This window comes from Coregonus clupeaformis, chromosome 21 (assembly GCF_020615455.1).
Source record: "Coregonus clupeaformis isolate EN_2021a chromosome 21, ASM2061545v1, whole genome shotgun sequence".
Classification (NCBI taxonomy): Eukaryota; Metazoa; Chordata; class Actinopteri; order Salmoniformes; family Salmonidae; genus Coregonus; species Coregonus clupeaformis.
In genome coordinates, this window is record NC_059212.1 from 2269129 (window position 1) to 2297126 (window position 27998).

The window sequence follows — 27998 nt, forward strand, 5'->3', positions numbered from 1 at the left end:
AGATCCGGTAAACAAAAACTAGTAAAGAGCAAGGCCGGGATTCAAAAGGCGCTTTGTAGACAAGCTCATTGCACTGGAACAATTAGCCTGTTAAAGGCAATGTCCCAGACACTGCGGATGTTGGCTCAAGTGCAATGCACTCATCGACTATGCGCTCGCCTTTGATCGATTCCCGGCCCAAGTCTTTCTATTGGGTTGGATGTCGTTGACAAGTGTTCTACTAACATCAAAAGCAGCCTATATGGGCTTTTCACACCTGACAATGTGCATGTTTGATGTATAGGATCATTATAGCAAATTGGTAGGTTAAAACCCTTCTCCAGGTATTGTGAAGATCTCTGCAGAATCTGGATGCTATCTCAAACACACCATTATCCCAAGATTTGATTAACTGGGATGGGATGTGGTTAGCTAAAAGCTATGAAAAGGCTTTGGGGGGGGGTTAGCCATCACAAGCTGAGCTATGGTAAGCCCTGGGCTAGCATCAAGCTGCTGTTGTTATCCCCAAACTGCTATGGTTAGCCTTTGGCTAGCCCCAAACTAGGACAATACCTATCCTGGGAGGCTAACATTCATCAAGAGAGCTCAGGCGGTAGCACAAGACTAATCTGCTAAACATTTTGGGTGATTTAAAAGTCTGAAAAGCCCTTCATTGCAGTGTACAGAGACACATTCGATTAGAACTTATTTATTAACTAAGACGGGATCTTAGCAGTCAAAATGAAGGAGAAAGGGCTTATGGCTCCTGAGTTCTTTGTGGGTAAAGGATTTACGATAGACATGACTGAATACATTAGAAAATTAAAACGTGTCATAACATTGCATCAAACCTGCTGTGCAGTTGGGAAAACTGAGGTCGGGTCAGGTACTGGGGTAGCCATGGAAAGGGTTAACTCAACTTCTCAACCACAGTAACAAAGTTTCGACAGTCTCTCTACTAACACCACAAAGGATTCTTCCACTGTCAGTGTGAAGCTTTGAGTGTACATATTCTTTTCATATTGTTTCCTTTTGGTAGCTAAATATCTAATTATTGATAGAATTCATTTTATTCATAGAAATGTTAACATGTACACACGCTGACACTTGTCACTAGTAAGGAGTGGTGGGATTGGGACCTTTATTTGGTGGAATTCACTCTTGCCGGCGCGCAACAAATATACTGTGTATGCAAGTAAGAATAATATAATAATTAGCTAGAATAATAATCATCACCACCATGCCTTTTAAACCAGGAAGGGTTAACAAACAGAACCTACCCACCCTCCCCCACCTCCCACCTACTGCCCCTCCCCAAAATAAACACAATTTTTTTTAAAGAAAGAAAAAGACAAAAAGTTAGGACTCTGGATTCTCTCACTGGCTTCTTCAAAATCTTGAGTCCACATGCATCACCAGTCACTGATGCCATGGGGTTTGGGTGTCATCTTTTGCACCACCAAGGAGTTGGTTTCTCGAGGTGGGATCGGCTAGCGTACTCTGCAAACCCAGGTGCAAATGCACTAGAATGGGTCAGAATACTCACGTCTTCTGTGGTTATATCGGCCCGCCTTGCCTGGTTGGTCAGGGGGTTTAAATGGAGCACATTTTTGGTTGGCAAATGTGGAGTGTCAACATATGTCGTTGACTGTGGGTTGGTGTTGTGCGGTCACTGGAAAGCCGTTCCTTGTTCTTCAGACCAGGGTGGTCCACCTTTGCCCAGTAGTTTGGGATATGAAAACCCTGCATGGTTTGCCACAGTCACACAGATCAGGGAGGTGAATTTACTAGTTGGCTAATCTGCAATTTCTTCCCTCTCCCTATCAACCAAAATTATGTGGGCAGGCTTGCGTGACTGCATCAGGGTTCCCGTGAGACTTGGGCGACGTCCCGATTCTCGACCCTATCCCAAAAGAGTGCACTCGTACACTCCCCCTCATGGATTTCAAAGGAATGGACTGGTGTGAGGAATATGGTGAAAACTCCCTCCAGGCATGCCCGCACCAATCCAATGCTTTTAAAAGCATGAGGAGTGAACACTTCGGGAGGAGGGTTGGAGAATCTGAACGCAGCCTAGGCTAGCCCGGGGAGTAGAGGGATCCAGATTGAGTTGTGTGGAGGTGGGGGGGACCTGTGTGTGTCGGGCTAGTGCAGGTAATCGTCCACAGCAGCGAAGGCGCAGGAGCCGCTGCCAGAGTGTGCCATGATGGACAGGCACTGGGCGGCCTGTCCCACAGCTTGGGCCAGAGGGGGCTGCTTGGGCAGGTTATGAGTCTCTGGGGGGAGAAAGGACAGCTATGTAAGATAACATAACATAACACACCCATAGGCAATGCATAGCTACTATTTTGTGGAAGTGTTAAGGACACTGCTAAATGAGTAACTTGGGGGGCTGCGTGAGGGCATTTGTGTGCACAACTTATTAAATCTGCAAGACTGATTCAACACCAATTTTCTAGGTTCATACATTTCTAACATCGTTGGGCAATTCATTACACGTCATATCCATGACATAGGCCTAGTAGCTAAGGACACCGCTAAATAAGTAAATAGTCAGTACTACATAGTACATCCATAGGCAATGCATAACACCTAGCCATGGACACCGCCAAATGAGTAACTTGTTCACCATGACTCAAATCCTAACAAATGTCAAGGACTGATCAATGGAAAGAATGGCAGTCATGACCACGTTGGCAATTAACCTCTCCCATTTTCAAAGGAAAACGATTACGCCCCGGTCACCGAAAAGCTATACAGAATTAGCATTATTGTTACAGAACCAGCATTAGTTCTAATCAAAATGCTAAATTTACAGGGCCGGTTTCCCGGACAGAGATTAAGCCAAGTTCTAGACTAAAACGCATGTTCAATTGAGATTTTCCATCAAAAGTGCTTCTTAGTCCAAGACTAGTCTTAAATCGGTGTCTGGGAAACCGCCCAAGAGTGTATTCCCCAATGATGTACAACACTCGACTGCTGGCCAAGGAATTGGCTGAGGAGGCGCTGTGAAGTGTACCTACCTAGTATTGCACTGTTGAGTGTGGAACACACCGGTTCCCTCTGGATAGAGTCCATCTGATAGCCCACTGGGCTAGTCCACGGGTCCGAGTAGGCCAACAGACTGAATGCATCCTACAGAGGGAGAGGGGAAGAGATAAGGGACATAGAAATACATTGACCAGGGACAAGAGAGAGGAAAAAAGACAGCCAAGAAGAATGTAAAAAACAGTGCAGGGAAAAATAAGTGGGGAAAGGCAGGGTAGGAGAAACAGCAGTGGATGAGAGATGGAAGTAGTGTGTCAAGTAAGGTACAGTAACCTCATTGTACAGTAAGTTCAAAGTTGACATAACTGATCAGCGGTCATACACTGAACAAAAATGTAAATGCAACATGTAAATTGATGGTCTCGTATTTCATGAGCTAAAGAAAATACATAAAATAATTAATAATTTAAAAAAAAAAATCACAGAAATTGTCCATACGCACAAAAAGCTTATTTCTCTCAAATGTTGTGCACAAATTTGTTTACATCCCTGTTAGTGAGCATTTCTCTTTTGCCAAGATAATCCATCCACCTGACAGGTGTGGCATATTAAGAAGCTGATTAAACAGCATGATCATTACACAGGTGCACCTTGTGCTGGGGACAATAGAAGGCCACTTTAAAATGTGCAGTCCAGGACCTCCACATATGGCTTCTTCACCTGCGGGATCGTCCGAGAGGGGGGTGGGGGGTGCTGAGGAGTATTTCTGTCTGTAATAAAGTCCTTTTGTGGGGAAAAACTAATTATGATTGGCTTGGCCTGGCTCTCCAGTGGGTGGGCCTATGCCCTCCCAGGCCCACCCATGGCTGCACCCCTGCCCAGTCATGTGAAATCCATAGATTTGGGCCTAAGGAATTTATTTCAATTGACTGATTTCCTTATATGAACTATAATTTAGTAAAATCTTTGAAATTGTTTCGTTTATATTTTTGTTCAGTATATTAGCAGCACACTACCACCACAGCTAAGAGAAATGCTGCTTTGTGATTGAGATATTGTAGGTAGTTATCGGCTAATCGCAGCGCTGCATTGTTAGACGTAGTGTGACGTACACGCAAAACATTCGCAGCAAAATGTACATCCAAGGTTTTACAGGTATTACGTCGGGCTTTTTATCTGAAGTTGTTTGAACATGATTGATGGAGAGTACCTTGAGCATCTTCTTGTTGACCGAGTTCTTGCCGCACTCTCGGCGTAGGTGCTCACTCATGCTCTGGAGCTCCCGGCCAAAGTGGATCATCCTCTCGATGGCCGCCTGGCTTCCCCCGCACAGCTGCCTCTTGGACTGGGCCGACTCCACCTCTGTGGACACAGAACCAATCAAACATGCACGTCACACATGAGGACATACCATTCAGCCACTCAGAGGGTTGGTTTTGAAAGCAGAGATGATAGAGTCAATCATGTCAGTTGTAGACCATATTTCTTTGTGAAAAATTACATTCCATGGGAATATAGTTCTTTTTAAAAAGGTGCAATCTGGGAATCTGCAATGATAATTTCAATTTTTGCTATATACATTTACATTTTAGTCATTTAGCAGACGCTCTTATCCAGAGCGACTTACAGGAGCAATTAGGGTTAAGTGCCTTGCTCAAGGGCACAGACAGATTTTTCACCTAGTCAATTCTTGAATAATAAGTTATAAATGCCTCATGAGTTTAGCACAACTCTTATTGTAACCCCCAAAATAAGATGCATTACGCCATTGTTTACAAACAAGAAGAATGGAAACAATGTATAGCTTCAAAATGTTGTTAAAACTATCACTATGGATGTCATAGCCTGTCACTCACCCATGTCTGCGTCACAGTCCTCGGTCTGGGCTCCGTGTTTGGAGGTGCCATTGAAGGAGGACTCGGTCACTCCGTTGGTGAAGTGGTCAACCTCCATGTCCACATCAGTACTGGGGGGGTGAAACAGTAGGGGGACAATCGGCATGTTTGAGGGGATCAGTTTGAGAAAAGCGAGGCACAGTGACAAATATATACATTTTATTTTTGACAATAAACATACATAGACAAAAACAATAAGACAACTTAACATTTACATACATTAATGACATCACACTTGCTCAGACCCACATGTTTCCAATTCTTGGAAGTCTCAGCCCCATATGACTTGAGTTAATGTTGTTTGTCTTTAACCCAAAAAAATGTAATATTTCAATAAAGCATTTGATTCTTCCATTCTCGTAACATTGGAGTATCATTTGATTTCTAGTACTTATAATCTTGATAACATGAATGAGTAGTTATTAGGGATGCAAGCTCATTTGTAAAATCAGAAGTTTTGTGCAGTCCCACTGCAATGTAGCCGATCTTAAACCTGCTTTTTTTTTATTATGTGATACGTTGTGTCAATACCTTGTTTTGCTGGTAGATGTTAAGCAGGCTGTGCAAGACTGCATAGTGTTGGGTATATACAGTTTCATAAAAAAAAAATGTGTATCTAGTGTTTGATGCAGGTTGAGGCGTTGCAAGCTACCTAGTATTGAGTATGTGTTTGATGCGTGTTCAGTTCCTGGTGTTTTGGACATTTGTTCAGTATCTAGTAGTGTGTGTGTTCAGTACTGGATTTTGTTTTGTATGTTCAGTACATAGCCTTATGCGCATGTTCAGTACATTATAGGCTTGTGCATGTTCAGTACCTGGCGTTGGGCTGCTGCAGGCTGTGGCTGCCATTGAGGGAGCTGAGCTCAGCAGCGGAGGCAAGGAGGGCTGGGCTCGGTGGGCAGGACTTGTGACTGTGGGGGGAGGGGTGGGCCTTACTGGACATCACCCCATTACAACAGCCACCGTCAAACCCTGGGGAGCAACCAGGACAGTCAGTCAGTGAAAAACGCCATACAAAACACAAACAAACAAGGAGAATGGCAAGCTAAAGTATTTGACGAAATGTATTTGATCCAGGACTTCATTACGGTATGCAATGGAGAATGTTTAGAAACGTTTTGCAACAAAACAACCTGTTGCCTAATGAACACAAAATATAAAAACGCAACATGTAAAGTGTTCGTCCCATGTTTCATGAACTGAAATAAAAGACCCCAGAAACTTTCCATACGCAAAAAAAGCTTCTCTAAAATGTTGTGCACAATTATTATTTTTTACATCCCTGTTAGTGAGCATTTCTCCTTTGCCAAGATAATCCATCCACCTGACAGGTGTGGCATATCAAGAAGCTGATTAAAACAGCATGATCATTACACAGGTGCACCTTGTGCTGTGGACAATATAAGGTCACTCTAAAATGTGCAGTTTAGTCACACAACACAATGCCACAGATGTCTCAAGTTTTGAGGGAGCCTGCAATTGGTATGCTGACTGCAGGAATGTCCACCAGAGCTGTTGCCAGATAATTGAATGTTAATTTCGCTGTTTTAGAGAATTTGGCAGTACGTCCAACCGGCCTCACAACCGCAGACCATGTGTAACCACGCCAGCCCAGGCCCTCCACATCCGGCTTCTTCACCTGTGGGATCGCCTGAGACCAGCCACCCGGACAGCTGATGAAACTCTGGGTTTGCACAACTGAAGAATTTCTGCATAAACTGTCAGAAACCCTCTTAGGGAAGCTCATCTGTGTGCTCGTCCTCACCAGGGTCTTGACCTGACTGCAGTTCGGCGTTGTAAACGACTTCAGTGAGCAAATGCACACCTTCAATGGCCACTGGCACGCTAGAGAAGTGTGCTCTTCATGGATGAATCCCGGTTTCAACTGTACTGGGCAGATGGCAGACAGCGTCTATGGCGTGTGTGGGAGAGTGGTTTGCTGATGTCAATGTTGTGAACAGAGTGCCCCATGGTGGTGGTGGGGTTATGGTATGGGCAGGCATAAGCTACGGACAACGAACACCATTTAATTTTATCGATGGCAGTTTGAATGCACAGAGATACCCTGATGAGATCCTGAGGCCCATTGTCGTGCTATTCATCCGCCTCCATCACCTCATGTTTCAGCATGATAATACATGGCCCCATATCGCAAGGATCTGTACACAATTCCTGGAAGCTGAAAATGTCCCAGTTCTTCCATGGCCTTCATACTCAGACATGTCACCCATTGAGCAGGTTTGGGATGCTCTGGATCGAAGTGTACGACAGTGTGTTCCAATATCCAGCAACTTCGCACAGCCATTGAAGAGGAGTGGGACAACATTCCACATGCCACAATCAACAGCCTGATCAACTCTATGTGAAGGAGATGTGTCGCGCAGAATGAGGCCAATTGTGGTCACACCAGATACTGACTTTTTTTTTTTTTATGCATCTGTGACTAACAGCTGCATAACTGTATTCCCAGTAATGGGAAATCCACAGATTAGGGCCTAATGAATTTATTTCAATTGACAGATTTTTGTTCAGTGTATCATATACCTGTGAGGTAGGCCTGGGAGCCACTGGCTTTGTGTCTGGGGCTGCTGAAGGGGCGGGGCGAGCCCGTGTAGCTGTCCTGGGACTTGGGGCTGCGGCCCCCCAGGCATCGCACCTCGCTGTCCGTCCCGTTCACCATCTCGATGAACTGTCTCACCCTGAGAGACACGGGGATTAAGGGGACAGGGGGAGGGTTACAAAAGATTAGGCCTAGCCAATACGACCTTCAAACCGTCAACCACCACATTCAAAATACAGAATCAAGTACAGAAATACCAACAGACAACCAAATATACAAGGCTGCACATCAATGTAGTCTTGCCATTAAAGGGTCAGTTCAGGAATTTACAACCACTTCCAGGGTGAGGAACCATCTAACACCAAGTTGTAATATGAAATCAAATTTTATTTGTCACATGCGCCAAATACAACGGGTGTAGACCTTACCGTGAAATGCTTACTTACAAGCCCTTAACCAACAATGCAGTTCAAGAAAGAGTTAAGAAAATATTTACTAAATAAACTAAAGGAAAAAAAAAAAAGTAACAATAAAGAGGCTATATACAGGGGGTACCGGTACCGAGGTAATTTGTACATGTAGGTAGGGGTAAAGTGACTATGCATAGATAATAAACAGCGAGTAGCAGCAGTGTGGGGGGGCAATATAAATAGTCCAGGTGGCGATTTGATTAATTGTTCAGCAGTCTTATGGCTTGGGGGTATCCTGAACTTCCCCTTAAGAGGTACAGTTCCTAAATGTGACAAAACTGCCTATCCCTCACAGTTACTCACTTCAGCATAAATAAGAGGTTGGGGTTACTCTCCAGTAGGCTGGGGTACAGCTGTTGGGTGGTCTCGATGGCCTCTCCCATTCTGCCTGACAACACCAGCTTCTGGATCTCTGCAAGCACATCCCATTTACATTCATTCACATATTGGGATGAGACTTATTGTGTGGCATGGCATTTCCCTATTTGTCTCCCAGAGTCCAAGAGCGTCAACATTTTAAAAAGTGTTATGGACAATCCTTTATTCTAGGCCCATTCCATTTTGCCCCTAGCCTCTAGGCAGATGTGTCCCTTAGCAATATTTTAATGGCTCCACCTATGCCAACAACTACCCATCTAGCCTTTTAACATTTTGTGAATGTAGCATATACATTCTAAAAATATACTCAAAGTCAATGACAGGACACACCCTAAGCCCATTGTTCACGCACACAGGACTCACTCTGTCGGTTTTTAATGGAGGCCAGCTCCTCATGCACAGCCTGGTCTGTGGATTTGGCAAAGGCTTCGGCTGTGGCACAGTAACTATGGTGGACCAGGTAGGATGCCACCATTCTGTGGAGACAAAGAGGTGGGAGAAACATAACAGCTCAGAGAGAATACAAATAATGATATGCTGCCTTCAAATGCTGTTGGGAATTCGGAAATACGAGGTTCAGACTCGGAAATAACCACTTAAACAACCCTCCAAGTCCAAATTTCAAGTGGGAAAATTGGATACATTTGATAGTTTATGAGTAGTGACATTTCAGCAGTGACCTTTCACCTTTTCAACCAAAAATGATAAAACAAAGCAATTTATTACATGTCAAATTTTGACAATGTGGATAATGTAGCTAGTTTGAACATAATGTCAATGTTAGCAAGCTAGCTAACTTTAAGAATGTTAGAAAATTATTTAAATGAATTGTTCTGACTTCAAAATCACTTGAACACAATCACGTCGTATTTACGCCTTCACAACTGAGAAATACGAGATTCGGAGGAGCATTTAAAGGCAGCAATAATACAAGTCAAACCAGTTGCAAAGGCGGATGGGAAATGTAGTTTCCCCGTTTCCCCTTGGTGTGTACTGCAACAAGGGAAGGTACTTACTTCTGGATCATGGACTGCCACTCTCCCTCCCTGTCCCCTATGGGGAACCTGTCGATCTGGGCCTGGATCTTAGTCCGCCACTCGCGCATGTAGTCTTCGATGTCGAACACAAATGGGTGCTGGCCAAAGTTGGCGTCCACCACCTCCCCAGGGGTCTGCAGCCCCACTGTGGGGTACAGGTTGGGCTGGGACACAAAATGGATGAGAGGACAATGCACTCAGATGATTTATCATCTTAAAATGTTGGATGTATGGTTCAAACATATACAGTACCAGTCAAAGGTTTGGACACACCTACTCATTCCAGGGTTTTTCTTTATTTTTACTATTTTCTACATTGTAGAATAATAGTGAAGACATCAACACTATGAAATAACACATATGGAATCATGTAGTAACCACAAAAGTGTTAAACAAATCAAAATATATTTTAGATTCTTCAAAGTAGCCACCCTTTGCCTTGGTGACAGCTTTGCACACTCTTGGCATTCTCTCAACCAGCTTCATGAGGTAGTCACCTGGAATGCATTTCAATTAACAGGTGTGCATTCTTAACTTAATTTGTCGAATTTCTTTCCTTCTTAATGCATTTGAGCCAATCAGTTGTGTTGCTCAAATAAGCAAAGAGAAACGACAGTCCATTACTTTAAGACATGGGTCAGTCAATCCGGAAAATGTCAAGAACTTTGAACGTTTCTTCAAGTGCAGTCGCAAAAACCATCAAGCGCTATGATGAAACTGGCTCTCATGAGGATCACAAGAAAGGAAGACCCAGAGTTACCTCTGCTGCAGAGGATACGTTCATTAGAGTTAACAGCCTCAGATTGCAGCACAAATAAATACTTCAGAGTTCAAGTAACAGACACATCAACATCAACTGTTCAGAGGAGACTGAGTGAATCAGGCCTTCATGGTCAAATTGCTGCAAAGAAACCAATACTAAAAGGACATCAATAAGAAGAAGAGACTTGCTTGGGCCAAGAAACACGAGCAATGGACATTAGACCGGTGGAAATCTGTCCTTTGATCTGATGAGTCCAAATGAGATTTTGGGTTCCAACCGCTGTGTCTTTGAGAGACGCAGAGTAGGTGAACGGATGACCTCCGCATGTGTGGTACCCACCGTGAAACATGGAGGTGGTGTGGGGGTGCTTTGCTGGTGACACGGTCTGTGATTTATTTAGAATTCAAGGCACACTTAACCAGAATGGCTACCACAGCATTCTGCAGCGATACGCCATCCCATCTGGTTTGCGCTTAGCTGGATTATCATTTGTTTTTCAAACAGGACAATGACCCAACACACCTCAAGGCTGTGTAAGGGCTATTTGACCAAGAAGGAGAGAGATTGAGTGCTGCATCACCCGACCTCAGCCAAATTGAGATGGTTTGGGATGAGTTCGACCGCAGAGAGAAGGAAAAGTAGCCAACAAGTGCTCAGCATATGTGGGAACTCCTTCAAGACTGTTGGAAAAGCATTCCAGGTAAAGCTGGTTGAGAGAATGCCAAGAGTGTGCAAAGCTGTCATGAAGGCAAAGTGTGGCTACTTTGAAGAATCTCAAATATATTTTGATTTGTTTAACACTTTTTTGGTTACTACATGATTCCATATGTGTTATTTCATAGTTTTGATGACTTCACTATTATTCTACAATGTAGAAAATAGTTTTAAAAAATAAAGAAAAACCCTTGAATGAGTAGGTCCAAACTTTTGACTGGTACTGTATGATCTTATATTATTGTATTTATTGTCAAACCACTCGAGGGGAAAAGTTCCCTATAGCCTCTACCACAAGTATATTTCACAAGCAAGATAAACTCAGCAAAAAAATAAAACGTCCTCTCACCGTCAACTGCGTTTATTTTCAGCAAACTTAACATGTGTAAATATTTGTATGAACATAACAAGATTCAACAACTGAGACATAACCTGAACAAGTTCCACAGACATGTGACTAACAGAAATCGAATAATGTGTCCCTGAACAAAGGGGGGGGTCAATATCAAAATTAACAGTCAATGCAGCTGGTGGCAACATCAGATACTTAGTACTGCAGTGCATCTCCTCCTCATGGACTGCACCAGATTTGCCAGTTCTTGCTGTGAGAGGTTACCCCACTCTTCCACCAAGGCACCTGCAAGTTCCCGGACATTTCTGGGGGAATGGCCCTAGCCCTCAACTTCCGATCCAACAGGTCCCAGACGTGCTCAATGGGATTGGGATCCGGGCTCGTCGCTGGCCATGGCAGAACACTGACATTCCGGTCTTGCAGGAAATCAGCCATACTGCTCGTTCTGTGCGTGGTGGCATTGTCATGCTGGAGGGTCATGTCAGGATGAGCCTGCAGGAAGGGTACCACATGAGGGAGGAGGATGTCTTCCCTGTAACGCACAGAGTTGAGATTTCCAGCAATGACAAGCAGCTCAGTCCGATGATGCTGTGACACACCGCCCCCAGACCATGACGGACCCTCCACCTCCAAAATCGATCCCGCTCCAGAGTACAGGCCTCGGTGTAACGCTAATTTCTTCGACGATACACGCGAATCCGACCATCACCCTTGGTGAGACAAAACCGCGACTTGTCAGTGAAGAGCACTTTTTGCCAGTCCTGTCTGGTCCAGCGACGGTGGGTTTGTGCCCATAGGCGACGTTGTTGCCGGTGATGTAAGGCAGGTCCTCACCAGACAACAGGCCTACAAGCCCTCAGTCCAGCCTCTCTCAGCCTATTGCGGACAGTCTGAGCACTGATGGAGGGATTTTGCATTCCTGGCGTAACTCGGGCAGTTGTTGTTGCCATCCTGTACCTGTCCCGCAGGTGTGATGTTCGGATGTACCGATCCTGTGCAGGTGTTGTTACACGTGGTCCGCCACTGCGAGGACGATCAGCTGTCCGTCCTGTCTCCCTGTGGCGCTGTCTTAGGAGTCTCACAGTACAGACAATGCAATTTATTGCCCTGGCCACATCTGCAGTCCTCATGCCTCCTTGCAGCATGCCTAAGGCACATTTACACAGATGAGCAGGGACCCTGGGCATCTTTCTTTTGGTGTTTTTCAGAGTCAGTAGAAAGGCCTTTGTAGTGTCCTAAGTCTTCATAACTGTGACCTTAATTGCCTACCGTCTGTAAGCTGTTAGTGTCTTAATGACCATTCCACAGGTGCATGTTCATTAATTATTTATGGTTAATTGAACAAGAATGGGAAACAGTGTTTAAACCCTTTACAATGAAGATCTGTGAAGTTATTTGGATTTTTACAAATTATCTTTGAAAGACAGGGTCCTGAAAAAGGGCCGTTTCTTTTTTTGCTGAGTTTAGGTCAAGGAGCAGAGTTGACACCAGGAGTGTATTCACTAGGAACCAATCGGGCCGAAACTGGGAGGGGACCTACCCGAATGTCCCCTTAAGAAACGTGTGTTTTTGTTTTCCGTTGCAAAACATTTCACTACAGTGCGCAATAATGAATACACTCCAGTGCAGGACAGCTTGGTTTATAAGGAGCAGATAAACAAAAACATAGAGACATGGTTCAGTATCCTATATACACTGTACCTTTGTTTAACTGGCAGAGTTTGGGTCAAAAGCATTTTACGTTGTTAACTGTGTTTGAGCCAGTGTCAGACCAGGTAGCTATTACTCTTTCCAAAGTCAAGACATCATTTATTGATAAAACAGAGCAGAATGTGCCATCCATCGAGTAAGACTCAACCATTACTTGCATGGGAGGCAACTCAATATTAGGAAGGTGTTCCTAATGTTTTGTACACTCAGTGTATATGGCAAGGTAAACGATCCCGGATAAAATGTACAAAGAGGGAAAGACGTAGGCGGACTATCCGTACCAAACTTAAAATTGTATTTCCATGCACATTTCGCCCCATCTTAAACTGGTTTAGACATGATTCTTCCACCCCCTGGCTTAGTAGAGAGAAATATGGTGTCTCCTATTGCCCTGGAAGAGGTGGTCTTCACTGATATAACCCTTATACAATGTAAACTACGCTTTGGTGCCATTATTGCTCACAATTTCGATTTGGCGCAATATTTAAAAAGCTAGCTATTTAAAAAGTATGGTCCACTTATCCAATTGAATCTGAACCACCCTTTATTACCTGGAACAGAATATGGAAAAATATGACCTTGGCATCCCTTAATCCAAACCACCAACTTATACATTTTAAGTTTGTTCACAGACTGTATTTAACACCAAGGAAATGTTTTACGATGAAATTTGCCCAAACTGTTCACTGTGTCCCCTAAATCTGGTAGGCACATTACTTCATATGATGTGGGAGTGCCCTGCAGTTAAGCAGTTAAATGCTTCTGGGACAAAGCTACAAAATTAATTTAGAAGTGCATGAGGGGGGAGGGGGGATAATGGGTTATCTTTGTATGCATTTATGTGATTGTTTTTGTACCTGTGCACTTCTGAAAAAGAAAAATTACAAAACTGAATAAAAAGGTTGGTCACAAAAAAAAAGCATTTTACATTCCAGACGGTTCAGGAAATTACGTGGAAGTCATGGAATGTGAGTTTTATATTGGCATATTCAATAAATAAATATAATATCCCATGACCACTTGGGTTGCATTCTCATTGGGCATACTCTGGTAGTTCCCTCCCCGTTTCATGCCTAATAAACATGACCCTGGAGTTAGCAGCGGAGGGATTTCTCAAAGCCTGTTTCATGGTCTAATAGAGAAAGGTCAGCTCTAGTGGAGTTGACGCACATCACCGTAGAGCCCAGAGAAACATGAATGCTGGCTTGCGGCCAACAGTTTCTGCTCAATGGATTATTGTTTTGGCTAAAGCGGTCTTATTTTATCCCCAAACAAGCGGCCATTCTGCTGGTAGGGGAACAGCGCAGCCGGCGCTCTCCCCCGCCTCAGTGCAGTGAAAACATGCAGTGTAAATTGCAAATTTTGGGGGAACTTTAAAATGGCATAAATTCTTCAGTCTTCACATATTATTTTTTTTATATCAGGTCCTCCAGGCAGCAAACATCATTCAAAATATGCATTCTTTACATTAAAGCTTCAGTGTGGGATTTGGGAAGCTGTGCAATGTTATTTCAATTCTTGATATTTATCCATTGATTCTTGAAGAATTGAATGTATAAATGTCTTATGAAATTAGCACAACTGTCTTTATCATAATCCAAAATAGCACATTTTATTACTCCATCCATTGTTTACAAACAAGAATGTAAACAAACGAGGTATAGCTTCAAATAGGGGTCAAACTATCTCTTGGATGTCATGGAATGTTCGTCCATGCATTTAGAGTGCGGTCAATGAATGAGAGGGATTACATTTCCCTAACCCCATCTCTCAGCTCAGCTGTGTACCAAAACAAGTGGCAGGGATGCCGTTTTCTTGTTTTTTGAATCCCAGAATGTAGCTTTTAAAGATAAAATGGCCAGAGGGATAATACTTACCGGTAGATCTGTAAAGGCTATTCCTAGAGTACAGGAGAGAAGATAAAAAAAAAAAAAACATCAACATACATTTCTTCATCTCTGACTGAATATCCTATTTTGGGTACAGGAATGCATGGTGCAGCATATCAATTCTATTCAAACCATGATGTTCAATTTGACATAAAATGTTGTCTAAAATAAATATTAAAGGGTGAGATGAAATTGTGATATGCAAAGAAAATTAAGTATAGAAATGTGCCTTTATGAGTCCAATTATTTAGACCAGGATGAGAGAGAACAATGTTGTGTCGCGTGTTTTCATGTGGTGTTGTTGTTGTTGGTTGATAGTGATATGTTGTAAAGAAATGATTGGTAATAAATAAATTAAAGGGTAGAGTTTCCTTCACTTTTGTCTGCATAGTACTGCTGTGTATACCTATGCCATGCATGGGTATTGTGAACAACTGACTTCTGGTATAAGGAGAACTTTCCGGACCCAAATGCCACCAAGAACATTTTCCGGATCCAAACGCCACTAGAACTAGCCTAAGAGACCTTTTCGTCCAATTTAGGAAATCCCCCAAATTACGCCACAAAAAGTTCACCAACTGAATACCACACCTTAAGTTCCATCGTGACAAAAATATGAATTATATTTTATGTTCTAGAGCAGGTGTGTTCCGTACCTAAGCTGTGGCCATTCTTTGTGTAGAAGCAGGTGTTGTTGATGAGGTTGACGCAGCAGCCAATCACGTCGCCTGTAGTGAACGTGGGGCCGTAGGGCTGCCCCGTGCCGGAGGAGCAGAACGAGTGGCCGTCATCTCCGTGGTAACCATACGAGTGTTTGTCCCAACCTGAGAATAACCATACAGACAACATTGTCGTCACTCTGAAAGATGATGCCTTGACTTAAGCGCAACATGTAAAGCGTTGGTCCCATGTTTCGTGAGCTAAAAAATACAAAAAATAAATCCCCGAAATGTTCGTCCAACTTGCCTCACAACCGCGGGCGGGGGGTGCTGAGGAGTATTTCTGTCTGTAATAAAGCCCTTGTGGGGGAAAATGTATTCTGATTGGCTGGGCCTGGCTCCCCAGTGGGTTGGCCTGGCTGCCAAGTGGATGGGCCTATGCCCTCCCAGGCCCAACCATGTCAAATCCATAGATTAGGGCCTAATGAATTTATTTCAATTGACAGATTTCCTTATATGAACAGTAACTCAGTCAAATATTTGAAATTGTCGCATTTATATTTTTGTTCAGTATAAGTACCACTTTCCTCTATAAGATAACACCTTATTAAACCCCAAAGAGGACATTTGTACTAGCCAATACATACAGCACCAATAAAAATACAATAATGGACATAGCTACTAGAAGAATCACATCACCAATGCATCTTAAAGCCTCATAGCAGAAGTTAAGGATGATCAGTCTTACACCTGGGTAAAATATAGGCCTATTGATCTGCCATGGCACTGGTTAGAAGCGCACATTTATTTTAGTATAGGTTTTTAAAGCTCTGGCCTAACAATATTTATGCTAATTATTTATCCTTATAAGGTCTCTGCTATAATGTCAAAATAATGTAAGAATATTTTCTCATTTGAATCTCATGCGTGTATTAGGTTTCCTAAGCATTAGCCACGTTACATTTGACACTGTTCTGTGGGTCACAAAGATACTAACAGTTTCATTTAGCAATTAGCTCGTTTTAACAACTAGCCATTTGTGATTACTTAGCTATGATCTGGCACTGCTCGGTCTGCTGTGTTATCAGACTGCGCTGCATTGCTATGCTGTGGCTCTTTGCTGGGCACGCCCTGTATCCTGACTGGTATAAAAGTGTTAAAGCCTGCATCCCAAATGGCAGCCTATTTCCTATATATAGTGCACAACTTTTGACCAGAGCATGTGCAGCTCTGGTCAAAAGTTGTGCACTATATAGGAAATAGGCTGCCATTTGGGATGCAGCCAGTGTCAGAGAGAGAGAGACACCCTGCACTGCCAGATAAACCCCCCTGTGAGGAGTGCACGCCAACATGTCACCCTGTCCCAACGGTGTCATGTCAGGCCAGAGAATAAGCAGCCTGTCTGGCTTGTAAGGGCACACCCACACATTACAAATACATTCACACATGAGTTTCAGACAATACATACTCAGAGAATAGACAATCCACTGAAACACACACCAAGCTTATGTTCATCACCAGCACGTCTTCCAGACAATACACACACAAAAAGACAAATTCACATAATGCCCCATCACAGACCGGGACAAGTCACAAACCAAAATGGTCTTCGACACACCTGAAGACCGAGGCAGTCAACATTGACACGCACAAGCTATAGCTTTCAACAGTGTCACCTTACCAGGGAGTCTGTTCATGTTGACACCTTGAGCCGAGAGACCGATACCCATGTACCTGATAAACAGAAAGAGAGCAGGGTCAAAATTGTGATGGATCCAGGCATGTTAACAGTTTCATAATGTATGGGTTCCTCTGGCTACGGATATCTAAACTGCCTCAAGGGAACTTTATGAATCTTCGCAACATGATAGACACCCTCATGCAAAAGGTCAATTCCTAACTGTCCAGAGATGTTATCAGCACAACAATGGAAATCAGGGGTGTGTTCATTTGTGCACAACATAGCGAAAGTTTGATTGCAAATGAAAAAGTGTGTTTCTTAGACAAATTCAGGTTAGTCCCTCCCTGTTTTTGTTCCGTTTGGTTCTTAGTGAATACACCCTAGGAAAGAGTTGATAGGTCGATTAGTTGGGGTGGGGGGAATCTAATCTCTGAACCGTTAACCATTACATGGAACTGATGAGATAACCTTTTGTTCAATCGAGGTCAACTGTAGACTATGATTAGTGAAGTCAAAAGGGGTTTGCGTGGGTAGAGCCCAATGTGGGTGTGTGGTGCCCAATTCTGTGCGTCCATCTTACCCATCTCGGCCTTTACTGATGATTTTCACCTCAAAGTAGTAGACCCCGCAGGCGGCTGGGATGGGATGAGTGGCTCGTACGGATGCCGCATCTTTGGGGGTCTTTCCATGACCTGTGGGTGGAGGGAAGAGATGGCATGAGTGAAACAAGACACCCTGTAATCCAATTCAACCCATAGCTCTTACCCAGTAGGCACTGCTGTAGATCTGAAACAATTGGATAGGCGTAAGTAATATGGCAGAAATGACCCCTGGCCAATCAGACGGCAACAATTACAACTACCATAATGCTTAAACCTATCAGACCATTTCAAACCTACTAGAATGGCGAGGGGGGTGGGCGGAACAATTGGAATTCAGCATTAGCAGTCAGTGCATATTTCTTTAGGCGTGGATTGAGACGCAAAACGGTAGGTGAACAGAAAAAAGCCTATCTCCGCAACATGGTTTTCCCCTAGTGCTGAGCGATTAGTGCTTGAGGTCGATTCAGTTCGATAAAACAAATAGTCACCGTTTTCAATTTCAATAACTTTTTTCAACATTAAATGCACTATGCATTTTGATTACACAAATGATTACTATTATTTCATCCCAAGTTATCATCTCTATAGAACTGCTGCCTATGCTGTGACAAAATCACTTCAAAGTAAATAAGGTATACTTTTATGAAAGCTGAATACCAACTATCAAATCATTTAGATCATGTATTTTCAGGTAGAGATACCTTGAAGCAACTGCTCTCTATATCCCTCTCAATTGGGCATTCTTCGGTCTTCTCTCTCTCCTTGTCTGCGCCACACTAACCTAACAAAGCAGGCGTAAAAGAAACAAACCGGACAAGTAGGCGCGCAATGGATTATGGTAATTGTAGTTCATTACCATGTTGTCTGAGCATCTTTAATTTTGGAAGGGGAGGGGATATTTGGCCCATAGAATTGCCTGAAACTGGCAGAGAATTGGCATTTAGGACACCCAGAAGACATAAGTATCATGCACTGTCTGTAAGTCATCAGAAACTATGTTAACCCTGGCATGGAGTCCATTCACACCTGTGTGACGCTAGCCACAATAACGATTACCCACAATAGCGGAATTTGCGATTCACCTTTAAAATAAAAGTCCCCCCTTGAAACTGAGGCAAACTGATTCAAATAGTGGAATAACGCCATATACAGTGCCTTCTGAAAGTATTCAGACCCCTTGACTTTTTCCACCTTATTAGGTTACAGCCTTATTCTAAAAATGATTAAATTAAGAATAAAAAAAATCCATCTACACACAATACTTCATAATGACAAAGCAAAAACTGGTTTTTAGAAATTGTTGCAAAAAAATTAAAACTGAAATATCACATTTACATAAATATTCAGACCCTTTACTCAGTACTTTGTTGAAGCACCTTTGGCAGCGATTACAGGCGCAAGTCTTCTTGGGTATGACTTTCCAAGCTTGGCACACCTGTATTTGGGGAGTTCCTCACATTCTTCTCCGCAGATCCTCTCGAGCTCTGTCAGGTTGGATGGGGAACGTTGCTGCACAGCTATTTTCAGGTCTCTCCAGAGATGTTCGATCGGATTCAAGTCCAGGCTCTGGCTTGGCCACTCAAGGACATTGAGACTTGCCCAGAAGCCACTCATGCGTTGTCTTGGCTGTGTGCTTAGGATCGCTGTCCTGTTGGAAGGTGAACCTTCGCCCCCAGTCTGAAGTCCTGAACACTCTAGAGCAGGTTTTCATCAAGGATCTCTGTACTTTGCTCCATTCATCTTTCCCTCGATCCGGACTAGTCTCCCAGTCCCTGCCGCTGTAAAACATCCCCACAGCATGATGCTTCCGCCACCACCACCACCACGCTTCACCGTAGGGATGGTGCCAGGTTTCCAAAGAGTTTAATCTGGGTTTCATCAGACCAGAGAATCTTGTTTCTCATGGTCTGTCTTTAGGTGCCTTTTGGCAAACTCCAAGCGGGCTGTCATGTGCCTTTTACTGAGGAGTGACTTCCGTCTGGCCACTCTACCATAAAGGCCCGATTGGTGGAGTGCTGCAGAGATGGTTGTCCTTCTGGAAGGTTCTCCCATCTCCAGAGGAACTCTGTTACTCTGACAGAGCTCTAATCAGGTTTTTGGTCACCTCCCTGACCAAGGCCCTTCTTCCCAGATTGCTCAGTTTGTCCGGGCGGCCAGCTCTAGGAAGACGCCAAAATAAAATGTATATTTATTTATTTTTTATGATAAGGGAAGCATTGAAATAGCACACATAAAACAGATCTACCGCTTAGACTTGCGTTCAAAAGAATGACAGATCTAACTCACATTTCTATGTGAATTTTGTCAGGTCGCCCAAAAAGTTCCATATTGCAGCTTTAAAGTCCCACAATAAGGGCAACGACGCTAATATTGATGTAAACAGTTGTGTTCTGTGGAATGCCAGATGTCAATGCCGGCATCCCACAGAACACAACTGTTTACATCAATATTAGCGTCGTTGCCCTTATTGTGGGAGCTAATGTGGCTCAGTTCACACCGGTGTCAAAGTCCCGCAATTAGTGCTACAACATTAATATTTGTGTACACTCCTCAGTTGTGTTCTGTGGGTGACACGGAGTAGACTGATACCCCATTTCATGGACCCAAGATCCATAGGTAATGCTGTACATTGCTCGCCTGGCTACCGAGACTCCTTGCTCCAGTCAAACGCTACGCCCACAGACGTTAGTTTCTTTTCTTCAAAGAGTCTGGATCGGAGTAACTCCCCGATCCTTCACCGAACATGGACACAGTCGGGGCCGTCTGATTGTTCCAGAAGCCGATGGGTTGAGCCAGAGCCAGAACACACGTGGGTAAAGCTGCAGTTTGAAAACTCATGGGCTTTGATACTCTGATTGGTTAGAGACAAGCCAATCGCTGATGACTTTTTGTACAATGCCCCTCGTGCCCTTTGTCACCAAAAATTACTTCAATGATGGCAGTCTTACACTCAAGTATGTAGCGAACGATAGAGCAGCAGAAGAATTTAGTGTGAGTCGCCAAGGCACTTTACCCTAATTGCTTCTGTAAGTCACTCTGGATAAGAGAGTCTGCTAAATGACAAAATAAAAAAAGTCAGTCAGTACATTGCAATATGAATGTCAATACGCACGAAAGGGGATACCTTTCTTTCGCATTTAACCCAACCCCTCTGAATTTGAGGTGCGGGGGTTCTGCCTTAAAAAGAGAAGTCGTCGGCAGAGATTTTTATTCATTTTAATATTTGCGCAGTCTCAAAAAGGGTGTTATTGTTAGCAATTTTGAACAGTCAGCAGACTAGTCGTAGGGCCCTATAAATTCAGTTTCAGGTTTCACTCTCAAAATCCCATGTATAACGCCCACCCGATTGATACCATGCAACTCATCATGACATCATCCTGCCAGCTCGGCCTACTTTGCATTCAACAACATTCAATTGGGAAGTTTTTTTTGGGGGGGAAGCCTTTAGAATTGTTCATTCAAAACAGCGCATGATGACAGAATTCCGCATTGGAAAGGTTTCAGACCATACTTATATTTCTGGTTTAAATACCCATTGTAGCCTTAGCATTTACTGGTAGATACACTAAATGACCAAATGTATGTGGACACCTGCTTGTCGAACATCTCATTCCAAAATCATGGGCATTAATATTGAGTTGGTCCCCCCTTTGCTACTATAACAGCCTCCACTCTTCTGGGAAGGCTTTCCACTAGAAGTTGGAATATTGCTGCGGGGACTTGCTTCCATTCAGCCACAAGAGCATTAGTGAGGTCAGGCACTGATGTTGGGTGATTAGGCCTGGCTCACAGTCGGCATTCCAATTCATCCCAAATGTGTTCGATGGGGTTCAGGTCAGGGCTCTTTGCAGGCCAGTCAAGTTCTTCCACACCTATCTCGACAAACCATTTCTGTATGGGCCTTGCTTTGTGCACGGGGGCATTGTCATGCTGAAACAGGAAATAGCCTTCCCAAAACTTTTGCCACAAAGTTAGAAGCACAGAATCGTCTAGAATATAATTGTATGCTGTAGCGTTAAGATTTCCCTTGACAAACCATGAAAAACAGCCCCAGACCATTATTACTCCTCCACTAAACTTTACAGTTGGCACTATGCATTGGGGCAGGTAGCCAAACTCAGATTTGTCTGTCGGACTGCCAGATGGTGAAGCATGAGTCATCACTCCAGAGAATGCGTTTCCACTGCTCCAGAGTCCAATGGCGGCGAGCTTTACACCACACCAGCTGACGCTTGGCATTGCGATCTTAGTGTGCGGCTGCTCGGCCATGGAAACCCATTTCATGAAGCTCCTGACGAACAGTTATTATGCTGACGTTGCGTCCAGAGGCAGTTTGGAACTCGGTAGTGAGTGTTGCAACAGAGGACAGATGATTTTTACGTGCTACAGCTCTCTGCGGTCCCGTTCTGTGAGCTTGTGTGGCCTACCACTTTGCGGCTGACACGTTGTTGCTCCTAGACGTTTCACTTCACAATAACAGCACTTACAGTTGACCGGGGCAGCTCTAGCAGAGCAGATATTTGACTTGTTGGAAAAGGTGGCATCCTATGATGGTGCCACATTGAAAGACACTGAGCTCTTCAGTAACGCCATTCTACTGCCAATGTTTGTCTACAGAGATTGCTTGGCTGTGTTGTCGATTTTATACCTGTCAGCAATGGGTGTGGCTGAAATAGCCGAATCCACTAATTTGATAGTGTCCACAAAAGTATAATAAGTCGAAAAGTCTTTCCTACCTACCCTAACGTTGTCGTTCTTCTGTGAGCTGCTCCACGAAACAACCAGTTGAGAGCTGCGTGACAGTTTTTCCCGCTCAAAATAATCTACATAACCAATGTTCCCTCTATTTTTCCATCCCGGAGCAAATTTCAGGTCTGCTGAGCACAAACTTGAACGTTGTGAAAATTCTGTGCAACTTCCGGCACACGTTTACTGTGAACAGGCTATACCCACTTTAAAGTGGTCAAGTAGACTACTGTGGCGATTACCAGAGTGGCCTACCATAAAAAAAAATGAGAAAATGCATCCCATAACATTTTAACATATTCAGCCTACAGTAGCAGCAGCCAATGTGTGGTGTTTTTGTTGTTGAAATGTCAGAAATTTTTATTTGTAAATTTTGAGTTGTTTTATTCTCACTTTAACAGATGAAAATAAACAAGTGAGATGGGGAACTTTTCGTTTTTTCATTTAGTTGCATAATAATTCTACACACTAATAGTTGCCCAATAATTGTGCACACAGATATTCTCCAAAGAAAGCCAAAACCTCACTTTTACTTTCTTAAATATTCAGTTTTGAGGTTTATTAACATTTTGGATTGACCGAGAGCACTGTAGTTGTTCAATAATAAAATTGATCCTCAAACATACAACTTGCCTAATAATTGTGCACACAGTGTAGGCTGGATAGGGAGGCGATTTCCCACAGTTAAAGCCCCACAATAAAAAAGGGCAACGACGGCAATGTGTCAACTCTTCAGTTGTTCTGTTGGTGTCAGTGAGTAGGCCAATAACCCATTTCAAGGGCCCAAGATCCATAGGTAAGGCTGTACAGTGCATAGCCTACAATTATGTTCGCAGTGTAAGTCTGAAGTCTAATACATCCACAGTGCGATTTCAGATGTGTCAAATTAACTAAATTGTATTTTTGTTGAATTTATAGAACATTCCAAACTTATTTGGACTAGATAATGCTAAACATGGCATTATTCCACTATTTGTATCCATCAGTTTCAATGGGGGACTTCCACTATCGTGGCTAACTTCACCAGAGGAAGAGGCCCAACTCTGCGAAAATCTCTCCCTCCAGCAGGTGGCCTTTTTGTTGTTTTGCCCACCAAGCAAGGAGTTTTTGTATGGAGGTCAATGAGTGTTGAATTTGGTCAACAACAAAAACATGTAATGGCTTATTTGCTACGTGAGGTTTATTTGATCTAATAGAAGTTACGTAATGTTTAAGTTGTTACAAGGGTAGTGATAAGTAGGACACGTGACATCCCGGCAACTTTGAGAAAAAACATTATCAGAGTTGTCTCGAGATGGCTATGCATATTCATGGCATGAGGCTAGTAGTATAGCATTCCTCTCCATTGAATACATGTGGTTGACGTCAACAACCCTCATCGAATATTCAAAAAAGGATTACAATAAATGAGATGTATCCACCAATCCAAAAGAAAGGATAGGCGGGAGGTAGACAGCCCGCCATGCCGCTTTGTGGACAACGACTCCCATTGTTAGGGCGGAGAGACATGCATCTTGTCAGTATATCCATAATCTTGTGTCAGTCTCAAGTGACCAGTTGTTGTTAGTCAAGTGTGTTTATTTGTTTACAGTTTGCATCAGCCAGGCAGGCATGGAGCATCTGCATCAAGGGGCCAGGGTTCCGGTATAGAAGCACAGTTTTGACTGCTCCTATAGTTTTGAGTCAGTACTGGCCCATAATGACAATTTCCAAAGAAGTCAGATTTGCACAAAACATTCATTGAATTATTCAAATAATTGTCACAGAGGCTGATTTTTCCCTCCTCCGCAATTTCCTGGTTGCTAAAATTCTAATAGTTCACCTAATTTCAGTTTGTGACAAAACAAGCTAGTGTAGAGAATCATTGTACCATCTAAATCATAACCAAAAATATTGTATTTTCAGCTGTTTGAAGCGGTTGTACAAAACCGGATGTAAGGCGCAAAAATGAAACTAATAGGAAGCATATTAATAGAGCACAGAACAGAGCTACAGCTTTTTAGACTTGCTTTCAATGAGAATGACAGATTTGTCATATTTCTATGTGAATTTGGTCAGGTAGCCCAAAAAAACATTTTATATTCATCCAATGTCTGCCATGTTTTTGGATGACGTCGTGGCTGCTCCCTGTGCGCCTGTGAAGTTTGGCTGTGTAAACCGGATATAAACGGTCCATGAATCGGCATATGCATACGCGAATAGATTACTTTGAAAACAAAGGTCGGACATCTTGGACACAGTCTAGTTCTTATTGTACCTCAGTGATCTGCATAGCCACAATAGTATTTGTAAAGCCATGCTGTTCTCTAGACGCATCACATACTATGAAGAGATTGTTTAAAGGGTAAAATGTAGGGCCTACACACCCAGGAAGGAAATACACTGTTACACCTTTATGAAGTAGGCCTACATCAAACACTGGGAAAAACATACTTCAGATACCTTTAGTTGGTTCAGGTACTAAGCCAGCCTTGATTGTCACTCCAACCATTGACTTCCAGTTGCTACTAACTAAAAATCCACCATGACATAGCAACCGATTAAATAATAGCTAATATAGGTCACACATATCCTAAATGGGTAATGCTGAAGAAGCAGATCTAGGCTAGCTAGCTAGCTAGCTAGCTATAGGCCTATGGCTAGACTACAGCCTACAGGATAGGGGCTTTGCCTTTGGGTGTCATTTTCTGTTTTGTCAGCTTGACAAAGCCAGCTTGCTGATTTATGTGCCAATTTAACTAGTTAGCTAGTAGGTTAACTAGTAGATTAATTAATTTGTCAACCCTGGGCCTTCATTTAAAAAAGCTAGCATTGGGCCCTGCCATTATAAGTAAGTTAGCCTAATCAGCTGTTGTGACATGTTTATTTCCGGACCTGGTCGATTCTATCTATGCTAAACAGCTGAAAAACAAAGAAGCTAGCCAGTTAGGTAGTAAGGTACAACTGACATATCAATGATATTTTTAATCAAATTATCAACTTTTGCTAACTTTGACAAACATTAGTTATGTTAGGACTACAGTTCGCCCAACTGGAAAGCTAACGTTAGTTGGCTAAACGGGGTAACGTTGCTAGTTAACGTTACCTTGTTTTGGCTGGGGACTTCGCCAGCTGGTTTACAAGATAGCTTATGGTTGATCATTACCTAGTTAACAACCTAACTTAGTTAACTAACATTAGCTTGACTGCGTTGTTATCTAACTAACGTTAGTGCTGTCAAGACGTTTTATTGAGAAAGACAACTGCTAAGATTAGCTGCGAACGTTGGCTAGCTAAAAGGTAGTTAGCTAAAAGTACGGCTAGCTAGCCACTGACATGTAACGTTAGCATCATCAGCTTACTTTGCTAACGTTAGCGCTCACAATTAATTTCATTCACGTGTCATAGCTAACGTTAGTTACCTTTATAGTGCACTCGAAGATTGTTCTGAGAGAGGCCAATGTAACTGAACTTGTCCTTCGGGCTCCAGGATCGAGGAAGCGGGGTTTCAAGTTCGTTTACCGCTGGATAGAGCCGTCGGAGTTGCTGGTTGAGCTCATTTTCCTGCTCGTTCAGAGCCGAGTCTCCGTGAACAACAACCGACATTAGAAACCCACAGCCCGATGACTGTCCAGACATGGCTATCAAACTGTTTTATTTAAGTTAGAAAGCCGTGTCAGCCACCGATTCAAACAACTATTAACTATAAGTCAAATGGCCTTACAAACTGACAAGTATTTTAAAAGCTCACTAGCTAACGTTGCTGGGTAATGCTAGCAAACTAAATAAGCGTATTGATAAAATGGCTCGATAGCTGACAATCGCTGAACACATAAAATGACGAATTTAACGAAGAAAACCCATCAGGCTAAAGCGTTTTGAGAAAAGTTGAAAATATACGACACAAGACTTATCTCGCAGGTATGATTAGAGCTGCTAGACATCGACAAAGTATGGCTAACCTCGATCTTTTGTTTGTTGTCGGTGCTAATCCACACATTTGATTGGTTTAGAGGATGTCCAGTCACATTTCCTTAAGTACTGGAAAGTACATGCTCAGACACATAACAAACATCAATGCATCCCTCAATGTTCTATCCTCACAATGGTATCAACAGTTTATCATCTTTAGGCTAATTGGTCTGCAGAAACTCCAACTCTATATGAAGTAATTCTCTCTTGGAAAATGGTAAAGTAGTTAAATTGTAATTTCTTCACCAAATAGGGTACCTAATGCAATGCCAGCAATGACTGTAGGAAGTGGGGTAAATTGAGGTCTAGTCCTACATTTCCATCACTGTGGAAAATGAAAAAGTTATATCAATGAATAAAGAATCGAACGAACATCATTCTTAATAAAATGTTCTACAATTAGCACTGTGGTCACACTAATGAAATCAAAATCTTTAATATAACAATCACCTAATAATGCAAATCCAAGTTGAACCTAGCTCACCTACTACTTTTCTCAAATGCTGTCATCCCCCAGGATAAATGATTAGGCCAACTCTTCCTATACAACAGAGATACTTTAGCTTTGTTCACAATTTGCAGCTCGTTTACAGTTTGTTTACAGTGAATCTGTTTGAAGCTAGAATTAACTGTGACAATATAGTCTAACTGTCCTGAGTCTGACTAAATGAAACTTGCATGCAGGGGCGTCATGCACCCATTATTTTAGAGGGGGCACAAAGTACATGAGGATGGAGAGGGGGTGGTCCCCCCACTGCTCCGGATGTAGGAGAATTTAGCATTTTTCAAACACCTGAAACAGCTATTTTTCTGCATTAGTTATCTAAGCATACCTCTTCACCTGTTCAATTGTTATTTACCTTTACCTTGCTAGAAGGCATGCCAGCTAAGGGACAGATCGAAATTTACTTTTGTGGCACAGTCGATGCCACGCAGGGCTACGGGCCAGAAGGTTGAGGGTTCGCCGACCACAACTCTCCCTGCCTGTTTCATTACACTACGATCATAGCCAGCTGCAGACAATGATCAGCTACATTTTGATGCCATATTTATAATGATATAAAATGTATGCAACACATTTTCCACCAACAGGTTTCTGTGCAAATGCACCACACAACCAATAAACAAAGCATACCGATTTCGGGCACATCATGGTTTGCGTTTTCAACACCACAATAAATAGACTATGTCAATCTCGACAAACAGAAAATACATCCCTCCCTACCCAGTATTCGAGGCTTTGCTTGACAATGTCATTAAACTTTTTTGGTGTTTTGTAGCAGATGTCTCTTTCCATTCAACAATTGTCCGCTGCACAGTTTGAATTGATTGATTGATTTTATTTGTCAGTAAAAAAAATACATACAGTACCAGTCAAAAGTTTGGACATTGTAGAATAATAGTGAAGACATCCAAACTATGAAATACCACATATGGAATCATGTAGTAACCAAAAAAGTGTTAAACAAATCAAAATATATTTTATATTTGAGATTCTTCAAATAGTCACCCTTTGCCTTGATGACAGCTTTGCACACTCTTGGCATTCTCTCAACCAGCTTCACCTGGAATGCTTTTCCAACAGTCTTGAAGGAGTTCCCACATTGGCCCCGTATAGCTCAGT

General features: G+C 42.8%; 1 protein-coding gene across 1 annotated transcript; it reads right to left on the minus strand.

The window, feature by feature from the left end:
- Positions 1 to 1080: 1080 nt before the first annotated feature.
- Positions 1081 to 26399, minus strand: ranbp9 (RAN binding protein 9). Its single transcript, XM_041841467.2, has 14 exons — positions 25825 to 26399; positions 17656 to 17767; positions 17076 to 17128; positions 15392 to 15559; positions 14724 to 14746; positions 9287 to 9471; positions 8634 to 8746; positions 8196 to 8304; positions 7407 to 7561; positions 5678 to 5834; positions 4824 to 4933; positions 4178 to 4329; positions 3003 to 3114; positions 1081 to 2255 (listed from the first exon to the last, which is right to left on the minus strand). The coding sequence occupies exons 1-14, from the start codon at positions 26039 to 26041 to the stop codon at positions 2125 to 2127; spliced, it is 1797 nt and encodes a 598-aa protein (XP_041697401.1). The 5' UTR covers positions 26042 to 26399; the 3' UTR covers positions 1081 to 2124.
- Between the last annotated feature and the right edge of the window lie 1599 nt (positions 26400 to 27998).